Raw genomic sequence first — 23233 nt, forward strand, 5'->3', positions numbered from 1 at the left:
AATTAAGGGATTTTGACGTAAGGAAAAATCTATTTCTGGGCGATTGGCTCGTGTCGCCAGCGAAATATCCTTTAATCTATTATTTCTAGGGTAAATGTACTAACACATACCAGAGAATAAATAAAATAAAGAAAAAGGAAAAAAGGTCAGTATAACTGACTCGCTCACCCTCCAAGAGGGTGTCGGTATGAACACTAGGCGAGTGAGACCACTACCACGAGCCAAATACCAATAGAAATCTCCCACAACAAAAACCCTCCATGAGGAGAGCCGACCCACAGAGTGAGCAGCTCGTACTACTACTACTCCATCCCATGCTGCCGACTGCTGCGCCTCTGGTGGCCATCCTGAAGTTAGCAGACAATCTTGGGCGAAGGGATGGGTAGGGTGGGATTTCGCTGGCGACACGAGCCAATCGCCCAGAAATAGATTTTTCCTTACGTCAAATCCCTTTTCTGGGCTCAGCTCGTGTCGCTGCGCGAAATCGTACCAGAGAAATAGCACAAGATTGTAAACAAAAGTAATAAAATAATCAGAATAGGTCTCAAATAAAAAATAATGTAAATATAAAAAGAATATAATTGCTAAAAAGATACAAATACACAGTGATACAAAATAGAAATATGCTTAAATTACCCTTAATTCTAAACATGTTTCTTATCATAGGTAATTTACATATGTACAGAGGTAAATGGCTTACATGTAACAAAATGGTATCTGTGTAAAGGCATGTATCAAAATATAATAGCAATTAGAGTAGTCAAATGAACAAATTAAACAACAATGATAATATATAAGGAATGCATATGACTTAATATACAAACCCGTAACCATTATAAATGAGATGTATCCCCTAGCATAAAAATAAGGGGTAACATCCATGAGATCAAAATCCATAATCATCTGTGAGTGTCCCTAGCAAAAACTAAGGGGCACCCACTACATCATCATAAAAGCAGCTAAGACACCAGGTGAATGTAAATGAACACGGTAGGAATAGACGAACTGTTGGGTGAAGCAGGTAGAAAGGAGGACTGAATCTTCTACTACAAATTAACTAGAATCAGGGGAAACTATGTTTCCCGCTGCTACTGCTGAAAATTTCAGAGCTTCCAAGGACTTAAGGTAATGGCGTTTGAACACTGTCGGCGATTTCCATCCGGTATACTTTTTCAACTCATCGAAGTTCATGTGTTGGAAATAATTAATTGAGGTGGCTACTGCCCTAACATCATGTGCTTTCGGGAAAGAGTCAGGATTGGCTTGCTTAATAAAGTACAGGATTTGCTGCCTGATGCCTTTAATGGATAAAGTACCACCTTTTTCCCTCTTAAAGAGGGGACCCGATGAGGATGAGGAGGTCCTGGACAGAAAGGCTCGTAAGGTTGTAACTGGGCAAAGAGATACATCTTGTGGAAGGGGTAGTACCTTCCAAGGTTCCCACCTCATCAAAGGATCTTCATTCTTTGCTAAAAAGCTACGTTCCGGAGAAAGTAGTACTTCCCCTGTGGGAAGGAATTGAATATGATCCGGATCTCTGGATAAAGCCGACAGTTCTGAAATTCTTGCTCCTGAAGCTAAGCTTAATAAAAACAGGGTTTTCCTTAAGAGCATTATAAACGAGCATGTGTCATTGTCGGTTTCTGAAGCCAGTTTTAGAACATCGTTTAAGAACCATGAAACTGACGTAGGCCTTACAGAAGGTCTAAGTCTAGCACATGCCTTAGGAATAGACGAGAAGTAGGAATCCGTCAAGTCTATGTTGAACCCAAATTGAAATATCTTTTTCAAGGCTGACTTGTTTGTCGTAATCGTGCTAGCTGCTAAACCTTTTTCAAATAAGGATCTGAAAAAGGATATAGCTGAATTAACTGTCATGATTCTAATATCAGATTCTCTCAGGAAGATTGCTAACTTTTTGACAGCAGCATCGTACTGTCTCAAAGTTGAATCCCTTTTATCGGATTCCAAGAAGAGAATATTCTGAGGGTCAATATTCGCATCTCTTTTTGCCGCAAACTTCATGAAATCCATAAAGTTAGGGTTTTGAGAATCCCTGAGGAAGCGAACACAGTCTTCGTTTGTACTGACTGGGAGAGCTTGGGATTGGGGATCCGAAGAGGACGAAGGCCAGCTCCAGAATTAGGGGATACCAATTGCTCTTCGGCCAGTCTGGGGCTACTAGAGCCACTTGACCCTTGAACGTCCTGAGTTTGTTTAAAACTTTCATAAGAAGATTCACTGGGGAAAGACATAAATCTTCTTCCAGTTGTTTTTCCAGTCTAGAGCCAGGGCGTCCGTGGCATAGGCCAGAGTGTTCCAGGTTGGGGGCTACATAACAGGAAGTTTGTGATTCGCTTGAGATGCGAAGAGATCCACCTTTAGCCCTGGGACTCTTTGAAGGATCCATTGGAACGAACTGTTGTCCAGTGACCATTTTCCGACTCTAAGGGGCACTGATCGGGATAACGCGTCTGCTATGACGTTTCTCACTCCAGCTATGTGAGTGGAGGAGAGATGCCAACTGAACTTGTCTGCCAGGGGAGAAGATGGCTACCATCACATGATTTAGATGACGTGACTTGGAGCCTCCTCTGTTTATACAATGTACTACCACTGCGCTGTCCAGAACTAGCTTTATGTGGGAGTACTTTGGTGGGCGCAACCTTTTTAGAGTCAAGAACACTGCCATTGCCTCCAGTACGTTTATATGGAACTGACTGAACTGAGGTGACCAAGTTCCTTGAACCTTTGGACCTGTGAATACCCTCCCCAACCGCTTAAGGACGCGTCTGTGTGGATGGTAATCCCTGGTGGAGGGAACTGAAGGGGTACTGACACTGACAAATTCTTGACTTTCGCCCACGGCCGAAGACGATTCTTTAGAATCAGAGGGACTGAGGATAGTTTGTCCTGGCCCTGACATTTGCTCGTGAGCGCCAGATTCTGGTTAGGTCTTTCAGTTTGGCTTTCATTAAGACGTTCGTCACTGATGCAAACTGGAGAGAACCCAGGATCCTCTCCTGAGCTCTCCTTGACGCCAGTTTGTGACTTAGAAATTTGCTTGACTGACTTCGCTATTTCTTTCCTTTTGGTTGATGGAATCGACAGAGTATGGGAGGATAGATTCCATTGAATGCCCAGCCACTGAAAGTCTGACTCTGGAGTGAGTCTTGACTTGGTCCTGTTTATCTTGAAGCCTAGATATTCCAGGAACTGAATCACTTTCAGTGTAGCTCTGTTGCATTCCTCGACTGTTGAAGCCCAGATCAACCAATCGTCGAGATACGCTACTACCATAATCCCTTGTGATCTGAGTTGTTGCACTACCGCTTCCGCTAGTTTCGTGAACACCCTGGGTGCCACGTTGAGTCCGCGAAGGGAACTACCTTGAAGGAGAATGCCTGGTCTCCTATCTTGAAACCCAGATACGGACGGAAGTGTCTTGCAATAGGGATATGATAGTAGGCGTCTGTAAGATCGATAGAGGTGGTGACGGCCCCACGGGGAAGTCTTGAACTTGTCGCAGCGGATGGCTAAGTTTAAGCGGGACAAGTCTAAGATTACCCTTCTTTTTTGTGAGCCTTTCTTTGGCACGCTGAACAAGCGACCTTGAAATTTTAATCTCTTGACTCTCGCTATAGCTCCTTTCTGAAGGAGGTCCTCTGCGTACTCTGTCAATTCTTTGGAAAGGAAGAATTTGACGGAAAGGTCTGGATGGAGGTGGGTCGTCAACCAGCTCCAACCCAGGCCTTTTGACACTATGCTCTGAGCCCATTCGCTGAAGTTCCACCGGTGGCGAAAGTGAAACAGCCTCCCTCCTACCTGAAGTTCTTCATTGGTTCTGGTAACCGCCTCGGCCTCCTCTGAAGTGCTTTCCCCTGTTAAAGGGGCCTCCCGATCCTCTCCCACGAAAGGAACGCTTACCTCTGCCTCCCTTACCCGAGCGGTCATACTTCTGTGAAGCTTGACTCTCGAAGGCTTGATTGTAAGCTGGAGAGATGGCGTAAGAGGGTTGGAGGGCTGATGGCTGAGGGGATATCACATAAATTGGCTGTGATTGAGCCTTAGAGGTGGAAGGTTGGGCTGTTTGCACTAAGGGCACCGCTGGAACTTGCTGAGGAAAGCGTAGCTGCTTTTTCTGGTAAGGATGGAAACGCCTAGGTTTCCTCTGTCCCTTACCTTTAGGTGTTAGGTCTTGTCTCCTCTTAGCCGTAAGGCCCCAACGGTCCTTAAGGCTCTGGTTCAGCCTCGTAGCCTCTGACTGGACTTCCTTCACCATAGCTTCTGGGAAGAGATCTGCTCTCCCCAGATGTTAGACGAGAGTAACCTATTCGGCTCATGTCGAATGGTTGCCTCTTGTAGGACATGCTTCCTACAATTCGTTCTAGCAGTGGCAAACTCAAACATATCCGACTGTACCGTTTGAGTCAGGGCTTTGGTCATGAGCTTAAAAAGCGGTTCTGAGCCATAAGCTATGGTTGCTACCTCGGACATAGCCATAGAGTTAATTGATCTGGCTAATCGCGATTTCGCGTCAAATTCAGCCTGAATAAGGCCATCTGGGAGCCTGGGTAGCTTTTCACCAAACTGCTCCATAGCACAGTCCGGTTTGAGTTTGCCAGCTGAGAAGGTGTTTGGCAAGTCCTCCCACAATTCTCCGGCTGAGGGGAGCAACGGAGATGTGGGATCTGCTTCCTTCAATTGAGGCATGGGTTCCCCCTTCTGGGCCGCTGGGATGGTAGACCTCGCGATCTTTGTCAGGAACGGGAGCGGGGTACTCTCATCCATTGTGAAAATGGTAAAGGGACTCTTGAAAGGTTGTATCCTGGTATTAGAACAATCCATGTCCTCTAAACATCTGAGCCATTCTCTCTGAGCCTGGTCTCGTGAATAGAGGACTGTCCTTTGGTACCCTATCATCCCGAACCATGGCTGAAGCTGTAAGCCTTGCGTAGCCTATGAACGGAGGCTGGAGGTCTTCCGGGAAGAACTCGAAGTCCTCTATCCTTCGAGTTCCGAATTCCGGTATGGAAATGAGACCGTCTTGGAAGGGGGCGTATGACGCTACTCTCCATGGATTGTTCATCGAGAACGGAGGTAGCGAGTCATACGGAGGAAGCTGAGTTCCACTCGTATTGGAAAGTGGAGGAGAGGCTAGAGGGGCTTCTCTCAGTCCGGCTATAATGGAGTCTTGGGAAGTAATCCTATCCGACAGACGAGAGATCATTTGTTCCATGCTACTCTTTAGGGACCCAACCAGGTCGCCCACCTGTTGCAACAGGCCAGCATTGGAGTCCAAGGCCGGAGCTTGCTGCGGAGGTGGAGGGGTGGCTCTGAATCGGAACCAAGGGTAGCGGAACTGGTGACTCTGCCGGGGTGCGAGATCTCTCTCTGGAGGATTTACTCCTCGAGGACTTAGAGCCGGAGCTAGAAGCTTTAGACCTGTCTGCTCCGGGATTCGCAGCCGGAGACTTACGTGAGGAGGATGACGCCGAAGTCGACTTCTTAGACGACGACGACGTCTTAGTCAAGGATTTCACTGCTTGACCCTTGACCTTGGGTCTAACCGAAGCGTCAGGAGGAGTATATAATTCATCACCTGTAAAGCCTTGGAAGGATGGAGAGGTTTGCAGGAGTAGAAGAAACAGTTACACCCAAGGGTGACCCTTGGGTGTCCACCCTACTTACCTCGACCAACAGGTCGTCTACACCTACCATAGGTTCCACATTAATATCTAGAGTCGCGACGTCCGTGGAGATATCCTGGTCTTGATCAGTTAATGAGGCAGCCAGCTGTTGTTGGATGAAGGCGATAGTAGGGGCCGCCTCTACTGGGTCGACGTATCCTGTCGCCTTGCCTCCGGGGAAGATTAACAGCGCCAACCGCTTCTCCAAGATGTAGGGCATACCCTTGGCGGCGTTCTTCCCAAAACCGCCGACCCAGGCCCGCAGGGTTGCCAGTGCGGTATCCTTCACTGCCGGCGCCTGGAAGAGAGGGCGTAGATTAGATTTAAGAATCACTTAAAACTAAAACTTAAAATATAACTTAAACTTAGATGCCTTAAGTTAAAGTGGATGATGAAAACTTAAGCACTAAAACAGAAGCGGAGCAGCTACCGGAGATGGGATACTCACCCCTTCTAAAAGCTGGCTCACCAGATCGTAACATATGGTACACGTCTCATGGTACCAGACCTGGATGTCCCCGTGCAGCGTCGCGCATGGAGCATGGGACCGGCAAACTTCGTGTCCACATGGGTCCTGAAGTGTGGTGGCGCATCCCGGATGCTCACAGTTGGTGGCCTGTAAGTGGGAAGATACATGAGTATCTTAAAGAATAACACTTACAGGCTAAAGGACAGAAGAACTCCGTTGCATGCCGGAGCTCGGAAAAAATTTGGGCATAACCCCCCCCTGCCTCGCCTGAATAGGCTATAATCCCGGAGATATCCGGTAAGACATGTAAGGGAGGGGGGGTGGGGGGAAAAAGGTTTAAGGTACTTAAGATAAACTTATAGTTAATCTAATACGCTTAAACCTAAAACTCAAACGAACCGGACCAAGTCCAGTGCGTAGCGGAGTTTAGTAACTCAGCAATGCGGTAAGGTTAGCAGGGACCCACTGTATGTTCCGGTCCACTCTACTGGGTGGACTAACATCTTCCCGCTGGATGCCAGGACTCCGATCAGGAAAGGAGTCCTAGCAAGGTCGGGAAGAGCGAGGAGACATACAGGCTCGAGCGAACCGGAGCGACAAGGAAGCAACGGATGGGGGGAAAGGCCAGTACCCCCACCACATCACCACCGGGCCGGACCGAGAAGCCGGAGAGGTCGCGTCCAGTCTGGGTCTGTCCCGTCTCCCTGGCCCCTCCGCCTGGGGGGAGAGAGGGAGGCATGCTCGGGTATGTGGAGCGAGCGTGGGCAGACCGACCCACCCTCCCTCGACTCTATGGAAGAGCGGGAGGAGGGGGAAGGGGACTGGCAGGCGTCTGGCTGTCTCGTGATCGCGTAGTGACCACGAGGCGGTAGACTAAAATAAGACAACTAAGCCTAGGACCAACCAACTGATCAGAGAGATGCTATCGGGAAGCAACTGAACTGAAAAGCGGTAGCATGGAGACCTACTGGGCCAAAACCGACTGATCAGAGAGATGCTAAAGGGAAGCAACCGAACTGATGAGCGGTAGCATAGGCTCAAGGAGCCAGGACCTAGGCTAAGCCAGACGCCTAACTAACCTAGCCACAACAAAATACATGGTATAATGAAATAAAAAAAAAGAAAGAAAACAATATAGTAGGAGAAAAATCCAGGAGTGTACGACTAACCCGAAGGAAAGTCTACCACTCAAAGCTAGTCAGAGGCCGATACTAAGAGCCGGGACTAGGGTCTGGAAAGAAGAAGCCTACATAAGGTAAAAGACATGCATGCATGACAAACCTGAGTAGACAGTACCCTAAGTAAAATGGATAATAAATATAGAGCGTATAAAGATAAGGGGATGTTCTAGGTATGGGAGACCGAGAACGAACCCACCACGCGGCAGAACCATGCTGCCATGCTTCCGACCCCGAGTTCGTATTTATACCTAAAAAACGGCAAATACTGACTGAGGGCCGGAAAAAACCAACTAACCATAAATACTGAGTACTTAACTTAGCTGCTGCAATAGCTGCACGCTCCATCATAGATAAATCCAACGAAAGGGCACAAAAAACACAGAGAGAAAAATATCACGTGTGACTCGTGTGCGCTAACTGAAAAGGATGGCCACCAGAGGCGCAGCAGTCGGCAGCATGGGATGGAGTAGTAGTAGTACGAGCTGCTCACTCTGTGGGTCGGCTCTCCTCATGGAGGGTTTTTGTTGTGGGAGATTTCTATTGGTATTTGGCTCGTGGTAGTGGTCTCACTCGCCTAGTGTTCATACCGACACCCTCTTGGAGGGTGAGCGAGTCAGTTATACTGACCTTTTTCTTTATTTTATTTATTCTCTGGTATGTGTTAGTACATTTACCCTAGAAATAATAGATTAAAGGATATTTCGCGCAGCGACACGAGCTGAGCCCAGAAAAGCCAGTGTTCAGTGCGCCAAGTGAGACAGTATAGTTAACCATATTCAACAAAATAGTAAATGAAAGAACAAAGCTTTTCACAATAAAATTTAGCATAAACGATTAACAAAATAATTTGTCATTGCGGTGATGCACAGCAAACTTTAGATAGAGGGAGGGAGCGTTTATATTTTTGAGGAATAATGAATGAATAATATTAAGTTATCATGCATCATGATATTTTTGTGGAGAGACGAGACAGTAAAATCTTTAGTACTATAATATGTATGTAAAAGCAGTATCAATTCATATAAAAGAATAAAATGTTATTTCAAAATAAATTTTACATAATGATAAAACATGAAAACAATCAAATGTTACACAGCAATAAAAATAATAATAATAATAATAATAGTCTTTCTTGAGCCAGTGTCAGTGCACTGAGTGAGTCAATAGAGAGAGAAGAGGGAAGATGGCCTTCTTGCTACTGACTTACCAGGTGGGTTGGGATGATTATTTGCCTGTTTCTTTCAATTACAACCGACTTGCCCAAATCCCTTCTTTTTGATGCAGTAAAATACCTATCTAGTGACAATTGCTTTTTACGTTTTATCATTGTAAAAGTAACTCGGCTCCATAACAAACACACTGGCTCTGTGTTCAGCTTCTGCATTCCTTTGATTGTTTGTTTAAAGAACTTCCTTGTGAACAGTTATTTAATCTCTGTTTCCTTTTCTTACATTCTTTACTTATTACTTATTTGTTTGCAAAATACTCATGTTCATTTTAAATTTTGCCATTTGCCAACCTGTAAGTTGATGTACTGTGGTACAATTAATCTCTTTCATGCACTAAGATCCAAGCATACACAAGTCAAAAATCATACACGCTGATTACTCTCTCTCTCTCTCACAGACACAATTGGACACATACTATCGATTCTCTCAATTATCTTTGTAAAGTGCAAATAAAGTTGATTTTATTAACCTTTGCCTACTGTGACCATTTTGGTTTCCTCAAAGGGTTCCTGTCTCTCCTCCCTCCATCCCCCAGCCTGCCGTGCGCCATTTTCACCGAACAATTCATAAATCATACACTCTTAATGTAACTTTTGAACACATTAAAAATAGAAAAAAATATGAAAAGGGAAACTTTTTGGGTTGACTGAAACAAATTATAATGATTCCCTTTATTTCTTATGGGGATATTTGTTTCATATTTCAAACAAATTGTATTTCAAATAGCTTTGTGGAACGGATTAAGTTCGAAGTCTGAGGTACTACTGCACTCACATACGGTCCATATATATCAACATTTATATATATGTACATATACTTATTATACACATAATTTACATCATATGCACATAAATATTGTATGTACTGAGAGAGAGAGAGAGAGAGAGAGAGAGAGAGAGAGAGAGAGAGAGAGAGAGAGAGAGAGAGAGAGAGAGAGAATTACAATTATGAAGGCTGTTACATTGTTTCCAACAGCTGTAACTTACAAAAATGTATCAGGTAAAGTTGCTTTGGCAAATACAAGCTTTAAATACATGCATAAAGAAAACAATTACAGTGGTACCTCGAGATACGAAAGGCTCAACTTACGAAAAACTCGAGATACGAAAGCCAATGCGAAAAATTTAACGGCTCTACATACGAAAAGTTTTCAAGATACGAAAGGTTTCTGAAAGTCCGAGATTCGCCTGGATAACAATTTTGAAACTCGTGTCGCGCGCCGCCATCTTAGTACTAGTAGACTCGCCACCATCCTCCTGCTCTCCCATTGGTTCCTGATGCTAGTCACCGCCATGAGATCCTTCTCTCCTATTGGACAGCATCCCTCCCATCATGCATCTTATACGTACGTGGTGGTGTACCTATCTCGGCCTCTTCGTACCAACATCTTTATCGTACGCACGCGGCATTCGTTCGGTCCAACGATTTCGTTTAGTAACGTATATTCGTTAGTGATTTCGTTGTGCTACTTTATCGTGTTGTGTGAGAACCTAATTAGTATACGTACTACATAACTTAATTATGTACAGTATAGTCATGGGTCCCAAGAAAGTTGCTGAAGTTCACAGAAAGAGAATGCTTTCTATGGAGACAAAAATGGAGATAATAAAAAAGTATGAAGCTGGCTTGCGGTTGAGTGTGATCGCTAAGGAATACGGCCAAAATCCGTCGACGATAGTCACCATCCTTAAGCAGAAGGAAGCCATCAAAGCAGCTACACCTTCCAAGGGCGTGACTATTTTGTCCAACAAGAGGAGCCATGTGCATAATGAAATGGAAAGGCTGCTTCTTGTATGGATTGAGGACAAAGAAATCGATGGCGACACGATAACCGAGACAGCAATCTGCCAGAAGGCCAGCGCTATTTTCGGTGATTTGACTGCCCAAGCCGAAGACGACGGCGGAGAGGGGACATCAACGGCAACCCCAGAGTTCAAGGCTTCTCATGGGTGGTTCAAAAAATTCCGTAAACGGACTGGCATCCATTCGGTGGTGAAGAAATTGAAATTACGTAAAGTATAAAAAAGTAAAAAGAAATGTAAAAATAAAAAAAAGACAAAATAAATTTTAAGTTTTTTGTTAAGTGTTACAGTTTTGTTAATGTGTTTTGTAAAGTTTAGTTTGTTTTTCTGACATTTTTTTATGTGTTTCGTAAAGTTAAGTATATGTATCTGCCGTTTGTGCTCCTCTGACGCCACTTTCGGAGATAGCCTCACTCGAAAGGTAAGCTTCCACATTTTACGTACAGTATTTCTTGTATACCATGTACACTAATACACTTTATTTACAGGTTATTTTGCATTTTGTTATTAATTTAGGTATTGAATGGTCCAAATTGTTGTAGTATTTCATTGTTTATAGGTCAATTTAGCTTTATTATGAAATTTACTGGGGTGTTTTTGGAGGGCTTGGAACGGATTAGCCATTTTACATGTAAAATGTGGTCCAAGATACAAAAAACTCATGATACGAAGGGCGCCTCGGAACGGATTAATTTCGTATCTCGAGGTACTACTGTATATAATTTCTATCAATCTTGTGTGCAGTACATATGCCACTAGGGAGAAACAGTAAGAGGAGGAGTAACATTTATTATTTACTGAAATAAGAAAAGAATATGTATTGACCCTATTCTCAGCCCTAAGGGCTGCCTTCCTTTTCTTGTCCCTATCCAGTTATTCATGGTGAGATTTTAGTCTTCCATCTTTTGTCTTCCCAATCTTAACACTCGGGACAAGTACAGTAGATGCCCTGTATTCGTGAAGGATAGGTACCAGTCCACCCACCCGTGAATAGCCAAAATCTGCAAATACTTGAAACCACTCTAAAAATGCTTAGAAAACAGGTTTTGACATAGGAAAAACTATTTTTGCTAGTCACAGTTGAGTCCTCAAAGAAGTTACCCTTCATGGCATGTGCCAAAGCCCTATGGTGACTACTTATATCAAAGAAATATTTTTTAGCCTGGTCTTGTAGTCGGGTATTATGCCTTAATGATAAACACTATGCCATGTGATAGAGTAAAATGGACTCAAAGACAAGAAGGCCTTCTATATTGTCTTCAGCAAAGCTGTACTCGTTTTCCCTATGTCAAAACTGCATAAGAAGTGACTATTGCGCATGTGCATCGGCCATCTTATTTCATGACCAGGCCGGTTAAAAAGCCAAGAACAATTACTCTGTTGGCCAACACAGGATAAACCTTTACCCAAATTCCATGGCTTTCCATCAAGGAAGTGAGAGGGTTTTGAACACTCTACAGCGACTACCAAAAAGTTATGTTTTTGGTGTAAAGTTCTATATGTAGTGACTTACCTCAGCATGCTGGGTATGGTTGCAGTCTTGAAGCACCTTCCCATCAATAGTCCGCATACCCACCCATTAAGAAGACCCCTGGTTTTCCGCTGTAGTGTCTACGGGGTCAGGACTAACCATACCACCTACTGATACACAGAGCAGTCTAATTTGTTCCAGCTCATGGCAGTAGTATTTTAAGAATACTGACTCTGATGACCACCCAGTACATTCAGAGACCTCTTCGAAAGATTCATTTCTGAAGAAGGCCAATGACGTACTTACTTTCCTAATATCATGTGATCTAGGAAAGGAATGTGGGTTAGCCTTTTTAATGAGGGACACTGAAATTATTCTCAGCCCTTGTAGAGAGAATGGTTTATTCGTGCTAGGATGTAGGAAAATCGGACCTTTTTGGATCTTTGCTGTGACCTCTAGGTAAACCTTAAGTGCTTGAACTGGGCGTAATGTTCTGTCTCCTAAATACAGATTCTCATTCTTGGCCAGGAATGATGAACCAAGGGACAATAGTAATTGTTTATCAGCAGTTTGTGTGATATATCGTCCCCAACTAAGATAGTCCAATTCACTAATACGGGCTCCTAATGCTAATGCTACCAGGAAGATCGCCTTTTGAAGCATGTGAGTTGTGGTTGTATTAGGTCCGTTGAACTGAGGGGTGCATAAAAGTTTAAGTACCTTATTCAGGAACCAAGTAATTGATAGAAGTCTTTCGGGAGTGGGTCTATGTAGAGAAGATCACAGAAGGGAAGTGACAACTTCTATGCTGGAATCAATCCCGAATCCATAAAGCAAGGATTCCGTTACCGCTTCCTTGTACGCCATAATTGTTTAAACTGCAAGATGCTTGTCTTCAAAGAGGTATATAAGAAAATTTAGAAGTGCTTCTAAACAAATCTCAATTGGGCTCTCAGTGTGTTTGTTTGTATGGTATTTTTATGTTACATGGAACCAGTGGTTATTCAGCAACAGGACCAACGGCTTTACATGACTTCCGAACCACGTTGAGAGTGAACTTCTATCACCAGAAATACACATCTCTGACCCCTCAATGGAATGCCCAAGAATTGAACTCACGGCCACCTAGGTGGCAGGTCAAGACCATAGCAATCACGCCACTGAGGCGCTGGCTCTCAGTATGGATGTAACCTAATCATATTTTCCATATGAAATGATATTGCTGGATAGATGTTGTTAGTAGTTTTTGCATTAGGTACCTAGCAATAATGGGTGAGTAGTTTTCATGATTGATTATATTAAAAAAAATCCACAAGTGAAGGTCTTGGCTTAGAAAGGCGAATGCGAAAACGACTTTACCTCCTACTTTCTAGGATAGTACAGTGGATGGTAGTGGAACTGATCTCTTCGCCCGTTGTTGAAGTTATGGGAACCAATGCATGTTTGGCCAATTTTGGGCTACTAGGTAAAGTTGTTCCTTTGAAGGTTAGGAGTTTGTTCCAAACCTTCAAAATCTGGGATAATGAAAGAAAAAGATATATCATCTTCCAGTTGTTCCAGTCTTGTAGGAAGGGATCTCTTGCTGTTGCTTGACAGGGAGTTTGTGATTCTTCTATGTGGCAAACAGGTTCACTTCCGGTTGTGGAAGTTGGTTGCTTACAGTTTGAAATGAGTGGTTGTCTAATGTCCACTCTATTGAGGCTGTCGTCTTCCTTGACAAAGAGTCTGCTATTACATTGAGTGACGCTGTAAGGTGAATTGCAGACAAGTGACACTTCTTTACCTGTGCCATCCAAAGGATGGCAAACATTAACATATTGTGAGGAGTTAAGCATGATCCCAATTTCTTGATGCAGGACACTGAAGTCTATTGTCCAGAACCAACATAATGTGTCTCTTCCGGGGGTTTGAGTTTCTTGAGACAAAAAGGCAGCCATCAGCTCTAGGAAACTGATATGACAATTCTTTAGAGCAGCTGACCACCTCTCCTGACGATCCTCCCAATGTCCCAATGCTAGATGATCTAGTATCTGACATCTTGAATTGAAATAATCACTAAACTGACCAACACAATAATAATTTGCTGATAAAAGAAAGCCGCAACAACAAATTTCAAATACTTCACCAAGCATTGGCCAACAAAATATCCAATAACCCCAATGAAGTTGCTAAAGAAAACTCCCAATGTTGGTCGGAAGCCGGCAGGAAATGAATGAGGCTCTTTGCTAGTTTTTTCCCTAAGTCCCACATAGTGGCCAGGTCCCATTCACCTACACACAAATGAAAGATGCACCGCAGCACAAATTTTTTATTTCAAACTGCCATAGGTTAGGGAACCATAGCTATGTAATCATTTAGGACTAAAGGGCCCAACTAGGTTCAAAATCAATAATAATGCCTTGCTAACAAATACCCATTTACATAAATTAATTACAAAAAGAACAAACATCAACTAACCATTACACCTTTTCAGCTGCTCTAATCATAAAATAATATTCAAATTACCAATATACATCATATTATGACATTAATACTGTATAACATATAACCTTGTCAAACTCCAGATTTAAAAAAAAAATTTAATACAATATATTTCCCTATATTTAGGTGGGATTACTTTCGACCTAGCTTAAGTTAGCCTATCTTAAATGATGACGTGTTCTTTTAAGCTAACTTTATTTTCTTTCTATCACAGAACTGCACTAATAATATTGTCACTCTCTAATAAAACAGTATTTAAATACATTACCTATATTCTAGTTCCCAATTAATAAGATTTGGTGCATCAATACACACAACCTAGCTTAAAAGCAATTGCATGCCTAACACATGCAACTGCTTTTAATTTGGACAATAAACAGTGCAAAACAAATAAGTAGTGCTCTTCTGTCTTGCCTGTATGGGACAGCTGAACAGGCATACATACACTTCTCAACTGATAAAACATTAGGCTGAGCACATTCACTTTTGCAGCATGAACAACAACAAACTGAATACGTTTAGTGCCCTTCACAACAACAATGACTGCCTTACCTCCACAACAAAAATGACTGCCTTACCTCTACCACTTAGAATCAACAAATCTGCAAGCAAATTATGCTTGTTCATCTCCCTGACATGTTTACCATACCTGGATCTGCAAACAAACACTTCCTATTTATCAGGAGGCAACAAACCTCATTTTCTGTTTTCATAGTTGTGTTAGGGTGCTCCATCTGAATGCAACTAGGAACATTTTAATTTCCAGTAGTAATTGTTTTTGTCTTACCCTCTTACCCTGAAGTAGTCAGTCAGATATGAGGTGAGGAATGATACAGGAAAGGGCATGAACCATCCTTGTTCTATTCATCTTGCAAGTCCACACAGTGAACATTTGACTCAATGCATGTAAAAGATCTTGTGGAATAGTATACCAGATCATTGGAGGGTTCTCCCACATTTAATTGCAAAGAGGATGGAAAACTGTCATTAGACTTTTTCACAATTACTTCATCATATTGGCCATTTCTGACTGTCTTCTTAAGAATATCTACATCTCAATTTAAATTAGCTTGAACCCTATGGGAGTCACAAGGTGGAGCTCAATTGGTAGGAGTAGACGGAATAATACCTTAACCACTGGAGCTATAACTTTTGTCAGATAAGAGTAAATTATATATAATTGCTAGAAAACTAATCTGATGCAGCAAAAACATGTGCTGGCCTGGAAAATTTCAAATCAGTGCCAAATTAGTGATGGAATTGGATCACAAGTGAATGTCCATCTGTAGCTAAGGTATGTTTAGCATAAATTTTTTCAGTGAAAAAAACTTGCTGTATTTACTTTTTTCATTTGCTTTTAATAATGATATACCAGTTCTTGATATAATTTATATTATTTTACTTTTACATTATAAACTAAATGATACATTGCATTTGAGTAAACAGAAAATAGCTGATAGATTACCCATGATGGTCAAGAGGCATGTATGGCAGTTGTGATATGCTGTCTTTTTATACTTTCCATAAGTTTAGCAAACACACTTATCACTACTAGTAGGATTTTTCTTACTGATTCTCATATTTAGATCAAAAATAAATTCCTTTATGCAAAGCAACTTTTTGCACTTGTGACATTTTATGCTGAAGTCCATTATAATATAAAGTACACAGACTTTTAGTTGGGTTTGAGTAGACTGACATGGGGTTGGTTATGTATATTACTATCATATTTTTTCCATTATTCAACATCTGTTAGGGCTATGAATGTTCAGACAGTAAAATGTTTTACTGTATTTGAAAAATCATATTGATGATCTTACGTTAACCAAAGTACAGTGAACCCCCCTTATTCGGGCAACTCCGGATTCGTGGACTCTCGCATTCACAGATTTCTCTATGGATCACATAACCCCATTATTTGAGGAAAATTTGCCTATTAGCGGTATTTTTCTGTGAGAAATATCCACATATTCCTGTTTTTTTATCAATTTCATCATAAAATGCACTTTTTGTGATAAAACTTTAAAATATCAGGTATAAACATTTTTAGTTGATTTTTCTTGAGTTTCAACTAACAAAATTGGCAGTTTTCAGCATTTTTACAGGGGTTTCAACTATTTGCGGATTCTAGCTATTCAAGGGGGGTCTAGTAAGCATCCCCGCTGTGGGGGAATCAAAGCTAAGTAAGAAAACAAGCAAACTTCCCATAGTTACTTTTTACACGCAGGACAATTGACTTACCGGAATACCAACACACCAAAACACAAACACATGTACTCACCTCAAACTCCAGATAGGTACTCAGGGTTAGGTAGGTGCTGTGCTGTCTGCAGGATATAACTAGGCTAGGCTAGCCAAGGCACAACCACAACTGAGAATCACAACACAAAACACAACCACATAACTTATCAACCTGACAAATCACTGCGCAGATGAACACCAACAGCTCAAAACAACACACAAACATACACCAACTCCAATCTAGCACAACAAATGGCCAACACCAACACTGTCTCCTACAGACAACTCAAAAAACCACCAAAATGCAAAATAAAGTACAACAAACCTCTCCACCTCAACAATCACCAGACAGACACACACTCAACAACCATACAACATCAATATCAACCATGAAAACACCAAATAACACTGGTTACTTCTGAAGCTGACTGTCTTTTATGACACACTGACTTTTCTCCCTCTTGTAACACACTACTCCCACTGATGTACTCGGCAATCGCCACAACAGACACATTTACAACCGCCATTAAACCACTCCCACTTATTCCTCCACCAATTTTGCTCTCTCTCTCTCTCTCTCACGCAACCCTCATAGACATTGTCAAATATAAACTACCATTATGTATTATTCCATACCACAAATACAGGGGGGACACTGTACTCTTTAATAACAAAGTTACACAAAATTGTTAATATGTACTATCTAATCAATGGTCACCAATTATTTCAAAATTTAATTTTACCTGCAATTTTTCTGATGCTTGTGCCAGGGATAGACCTTCTTTACATGCTACAACAGCTTGCTGGAGAGAGCCCTCACTGGGTCTCTTAGAACGGAAGATTCTGGTAATGCAGGAGGCTGGCATTTTACCCTCACGTACAAGCTGCTCTTTCAAACGAAACACAGTAGTTTTTGGTATCTGTAAAACAAAATTTAAAAAAAATTACTCTTACTCAAATATATCTATAGCTCATATAATTTTCAGTGCAATTTACAGTCAGTCTATGAAATATGATGAATCTTACATATACATAGCAATTTTCTTTCAAAGACGTACAGTAAACCCCATTCTCTAACGCACTATCTGCAAACTTGCTTAATCGCGGATTTTTCTGTGGACCTTGTATGTACACCCATTATTCATGGAAAATTCGCCTATTTGCAGTATTTTCACTAAGAAATAATCACAAATTACTGTATTTTCATATAATTTTCATGACTATGTGCACTTTTTGTGATAAAAGTATCAAAATATGTACTACTAAGGTATAAGCATTTTTAGATTTTTCTTTGTTTTAACCCTTAGCAGATGGGTAAAAAAATCAATATGCAGCTCCTCAGGCCGGGTAAACTTTGAGGTTGGCCAATATACTAAAAAACATCAATGGAAAGAGAAAGAGAAAGATATGCAAATGCACATGGTGAAAGAAAAAAATATTTACGTAAATTTACTGAAAACAAAGATTCGGTAACTTTTTTCATTTGTACATGTTTTTTCTATTTCTAAGCACTTTTTACAAAATTACATTTACATTATTATTTCTGGGCTCAGCTCGTGTCGGCCTATGAAAGGATCCTTAATATCATTCTTTCTAGGCAAAATTAATCTAAATCTTACCAGAGAAAAACAAAATTAAGAAAATGTCAGTGAAACTGACTCGCTCACTCTATAAAAGAAGTGTCGGTATGAGAAAAGGGGCGAGTGGGATCACTACCACGAGTCATTCACCATTTAGACCTTCCAATCCAAAATCCCCACTAGAGAGAGCTGATACTAACGGGTGATGCGGCCGCTACTACTACTACTAAGGACGCCACGGACAGCAGCGCCCCTAGCGGTCATCCTTAATATTTAGCAGTACGCGTTGAACGCATTTTTTCACGTGTGCCCTTTTTCTCGGATTTTTCACCACCTATTACCATGGAACGTGCTGCCATCGCATCGGCTAAGTTAAGTGCCTCATAAGTAGTATTTTACCGTATTTTAGTCTTCCAGGAACCAGTATTTTCCTTCTAATAGGTTTATACGGTTCCCCGGTCGGCTAGTGGCGGCGCCATGCTGCCTCATGTCTAGAATTCCCGGTCTTCCATACTGGGACTTCTTGTACTTATGGGCTTCCTATATCACGTTCATCGTTTTTACATCGTATTTTTAGCTAGGTTAGCCCGCCTACCATCCTCTTAGTTTGGTATTTAGGGCTATTCTGTTTTCTGGCCCAGCATCCCAGCTCTTGCTCTTCATCGGCTATCGCTGGCTCCGAGTAGTCCTCTGTTCCTCAGAACAAGTTTGCCTCCTCTGTCTCTTTTTCTTTTTACTAAAAGTGTCTTTTCCACCTATTATGATGTAATTTTAGTTGGCCTTTTTGTTAGGGTGTTAGGCTAGCCTAGGTGCATGTCCCATGTATTGGTACAGCCTGGTTCACGTGGCCCTCCCTTGTTTGTGTTCCTATCGCGGCTTAGGCCGCTGGCGGCCACGTGTTCCACCGCACCTACCCTTCCCCTTCCCTCCCTACAGGTATAGGGAGGGGTCTGGTGGACCCCTTGGTTGCTATGACAACCTCAGTAGCCTTCCTCCCTCCTTCTCTGAGGAGGCCAGGGGTTCCTCCCAGCTGGGGTTTAGGGCGACCACGTGTTTCGGGTACCGGGTCTCCGAGCGGGTAGTTGTTGAGACGGGGAGGAGTAGGCCACCCCCCCCCTCTCTCTCTCCCGCCGCGTCACGCCGGAAACCCCCCCCCCATTGTTCAGTCCCACCTTTCTCCCACTGTAACGAACGGAGCCTCCGCTGCAGCCGGGGCCCCTTTGGTTATAGTTCGTCTGGCTCCGCCAGCGGGCGGGGTGGTCACTACTAGTGGTCTATTGCTTGCCTACTATACGTCCTGCCCTTTTTTTTCCCCCCGCTACCGGAGGAGAGCTTGCTTCTTACCCGGGCACTCTTCTAGTAAGCGGGGAAAAGATTTATATATATATATATTTCGTTATAAAAATAAGGATATACCCTAATTTTACGATGAATTTTAGTATTATCTAACTGTGTTATACCATCTCCGTCGTGGTTTCATAGCTCACCACCACACCTGGTTGGGTAATTTCTCTTGTCTCCGGCGTAGCCTTAGACAACAACCGCCTTGTTACCACACGTATTATGGCGGAGCTCTGGTTTAATCTAACTTTCATGCTCCGGCATGCAGCGGAGCAATTGTTAGGCTGTAAGTGTTCTCCTGATACTTATGTATCTTTCCACTTACAGGCTACTAACTGTCAGGTCCTGGGGTGTAACGCAACGCTGTACGACCCCTGCGCCCACGATGAGTGCAGGACCCACGCCCCGTGTGCCACGACCTACAACGCCATGATCGTCTGGCACCCAGAAGCCTGCACCATCTGCTATGACCTGGTCAGTCAGCTGGTGGGAGGGGTAAGTCGATTTTAGACTTCTTTATCGTATTACTAATAACACTTAGTCTTAACATTGTTTAACCCCGTCCCCACCGCTAGAAGCTTCATTTCGCCTTCTCTTTCAGGCTGCCGCCGTGAAGGAAGTCGCCCTAGCAACCCTGAAGGCTTGGGTGGGCGGCTTCGGCAAGAACGCCGCCAAGGGCCAGCCATACATCTTAGACAAGAAGCTGGCCATTCAGATCTTCCCTGGCGGCAAGTCAACAGGATATGTTGACCCCATCTCTGCAGCCCCTCTCATCGCTTCTATCCAGCAAGAGGTGCAGCAGTCGTTAGGGGCCGTGGCCACGCAGGAGACGGTCCCAGATGTCGCAACCCTGGACCTTAATATTGAGCCTATGGCGGTAGGTGCAGAGGATTTGTTAGTTGAGGTAGGTGTGTCGGGTGCCCAAGGTCTTTCCTTGGGCGCTCCTGGATCTTCTCCTGTCCCTTCTTCTACAGCTTCTTTCCAAGGCTTTTCGGGATCTGAGATCCCTGCCCGCTCTCCCGCTCTCTCTGTACCCCCAAAGGTGAAGGGACAGAGAGAACCGAAGACCCTCGTTAAAGACGACTTCTAAAAAAGTCGTCTTCGTCTTCTTCAGCTAAGAAGTCTTCGACTTCCTATGCTGACGCGGTGAAGGCTAAGCCGAGCTCCTCACACTCCAAAGAGCTCTAGAAGCAAGGCTTCTAAGGAGAAGGCTAGCGCTCTTGCTGACCAATGCCTTCTCCGGCCTCCACCGCATCCACTCCGGCAACGCCGGTTGGAGTAGCGGGACCGAGCACCTTTGATCCCACTGCCTTCTCAGCAGTGGTGATGCAACAGGTAGGAGAGTTGGTCGGCTCACAGGTCTCCGCCCTCGGAACCAAGTTCGAGCAGATGTTCGCGCAACTGTCGAACACTTTGAATCAGTCGGGCCAGTCCATCCAAGATCTCTCTAACAGAGTTAGAGAGAATGAGAACCGAGTAGTGGGCTTTGCTCAGGTTCCTTACCCAGTCTCCCCAGTAGCAAGTGCTGGTATTCCCCAGCTACCTCCTTACGAGTCGCTACCAGCCTTCTCCATGGATAACCCATGGAGAGTAGCCGCTTACGCTCCATTCAAGGACGGTATGATCTCTGTCCCGGAGTGTGGAACTCGAAGGATTGAGGACTTCGAGTTTTATCCTCCGGGATTGACGCAGCCTTTCATTGGGTATGCTAGGCTGACCGCAGCGGCGCTCACTAGGGAAGACAAGATCACCAGAGAGCATGTGCTTTATAGTAGAGAGCACGCTCAGCGGGAATGGGTTCACTGCCTTGAGGACGGGAGTGTACCACACCAAGCTCCAGGCTTTCAAGAGTCCTTTTACTATTTTGCGACGGAGGAGGAGGCTTCTCTTCCGTTCGCTACCAAAATAGTGGGGAAGCGACTCTTCAAGCAGTCCTCAAGGATGAGCCCATGCCACAACTGAGGGAAGCGGAGTCTACTTCTCCGCTCTTCCCAGCTTTCGGGGAAGGGGTTGTGGGAGAACTTGCCGTCCACTTTCACGCTTGGTAAGCTCAAACCGGACTGTGCGATGGACCAGTTTGGTGAAAAACTTCCGAGGCTGCCTGATACCTTGATTCAGGCAGAGTTCGACGCTCGAACTAGGTTCGGGAGGTCCCCCTCAATTCGTTGATCATTACTGAGATGGCTGCTTTATCGTATGGCACAGAACCTTTATTTAAGATTCTTGGCCAAGTCTCAGCTTCAAACGGTTCAGACAGATGCTTTCGACTTCTTCCTAGCTAGGAGGAAACTGTCGAAAGCACGTTTCTGCAGGAGTGCACTATTAGGCACGAACCTAATAGGCTCCTGGCTTCCAGCATGTGGGGGGCGGACCTCTTCCCAGAGTCCGCGGTGAATGAGGTACACCATGAGGCTGCTAGGCTCAACCAGAGCCTCAGAGCTAGATGGGGTATCTCCTCTAAGAGGAAACAAGAATCCGCCGCTGGCTGGTAAGAAAACCAAAGAAGGCTGGTAGGAGATTCCAGCCTTACCAGAAACGTCAGCAGCAGCAGCAATTCGTTCAGGCCGTCCCAGTTACCCAACAGGGACAGCCTGCAACTTTCAAAACAGACTCAACCCATCCTCCTTGTGTCTCCTCAGTCGCAACCCTCGACCTCTTACGCACTCTCGCCGGCCAAACCCTGTTTATGAAAGTCAGGCTTATCCTCCCTTTTCGGGGCAGGCGAGAGGTAGCAGAGCGCGAGGCCACTTTCGCCAGCGTGGCTCAAGTAGAGCGACAAGAGTAGGCAGTTCAGAGGAGAGGGCGGGGAGGTCAACCCGCCCAACAACAATGAGGCTCCCCACGGTAGGAGGGAGGTTGTCCTCTTCCGTCACAGGTGGGGGTTCAGCAATTGGGCACAGAGCATAGTGTCCAAGGGATTGGGTTGGAGTTGGATCAAAAGATCCCCCTCCAATCAGATCATTTTACCAGGAACCGTCAAAGGAATTGACAGATTATGCAGAGAACTCCTTCAGAAAGGAGCTATTGCGAGAGTCAAGCATTTAAAATTTCAAGGTCGCTTATTCAGCGTGCAAAGAAAGGCTCATCAAAAAGAAGGGTAATCTTAGGACTTGTCAAGGCTAAATCTTTCATCCGTTGCGACAAGTTCAAAATGCTTACCATTTCGCAAGTAAGGACCTTACTTCCTCGTGGAGCCGTCACATGCTCCATCGATCTTACAGACGCATACTATCATATCCCTATAGCCAGGCACTTCGCCCATTCTAGGGTTCAGACTAGGAAATCAGAAATTTCATTCAAAGTGATGCCACCCTTCGGTCCTGAATGTAGCCCCCAGGGGTATTCACGAAAATAGCAGAAGTGGTAGTTCAACAATTGAGAACTCAGGGGGATAATGGTAGCAGCATACCTCGACGATTGGTTGATCTGGGCACCATCAGTCGAGGGGGGAATGTCTCAAAGCCACGGAAAAGGTAGTTAAATTTCTGGAACATCTGGGGTTCCAGATAAACAAAACGAAATCCAGACTTACTCAGAGTCTCGTTTTCAGTGGCTAGGAAATCCAACTGGATTTGTCTTCCACAATCTGTCAATTCCAGTGGTCAAACGCAAAAGAAATAGCCAAAGCTGTGAAACAATTTCTCAAATGCAACAACATCAAGGAGAAGCCAAGAAAGAATCCTAGGTTCTCTTCAGTTTGCCTCCTTGACAGACATCCTCCTAAAAGCAAGGCTGAAGGATATAAACC

General features: G+C 43.9%; 1 protein-coding gene across 1 annotated transcript in view; it reads right to left on the reverse strand.

The window, feature by feature from the left end:
- The window catches only part of LOC135213279 (uncharacterized), a 79428-nt gene that overhangs the window by 31264 nt on the left and 24931 nt on the right, over positions 1-23233 (reverse strand). The window contains exon 3 of the mRNA XM_064247260.1: positions 17308-17484. Within this exon, the coding sequence (XP_064103330.1) occupies positions 17308-17484 (177 nt within the window). The remainder of the gene's footprint in view (positions 1-17307; positions 17485-23233) is intronic.

Source organism: Macrobrachium nipponense, chromosome 42 (assembly GCF_015104395.2).
Source record: "Macrobrachium nipponense isolate FS-2020 chromosome 42, ASM1510439v2, whole genome shotgun sequence".
In the NCBI taxonomy this organism is placed as follows: Eukaryota; Metazoa; Arthropoda; class Malacostraca; order Decapoda; family Palaemonidae; genus Macrobrachium; species Macrobrachium nipponense.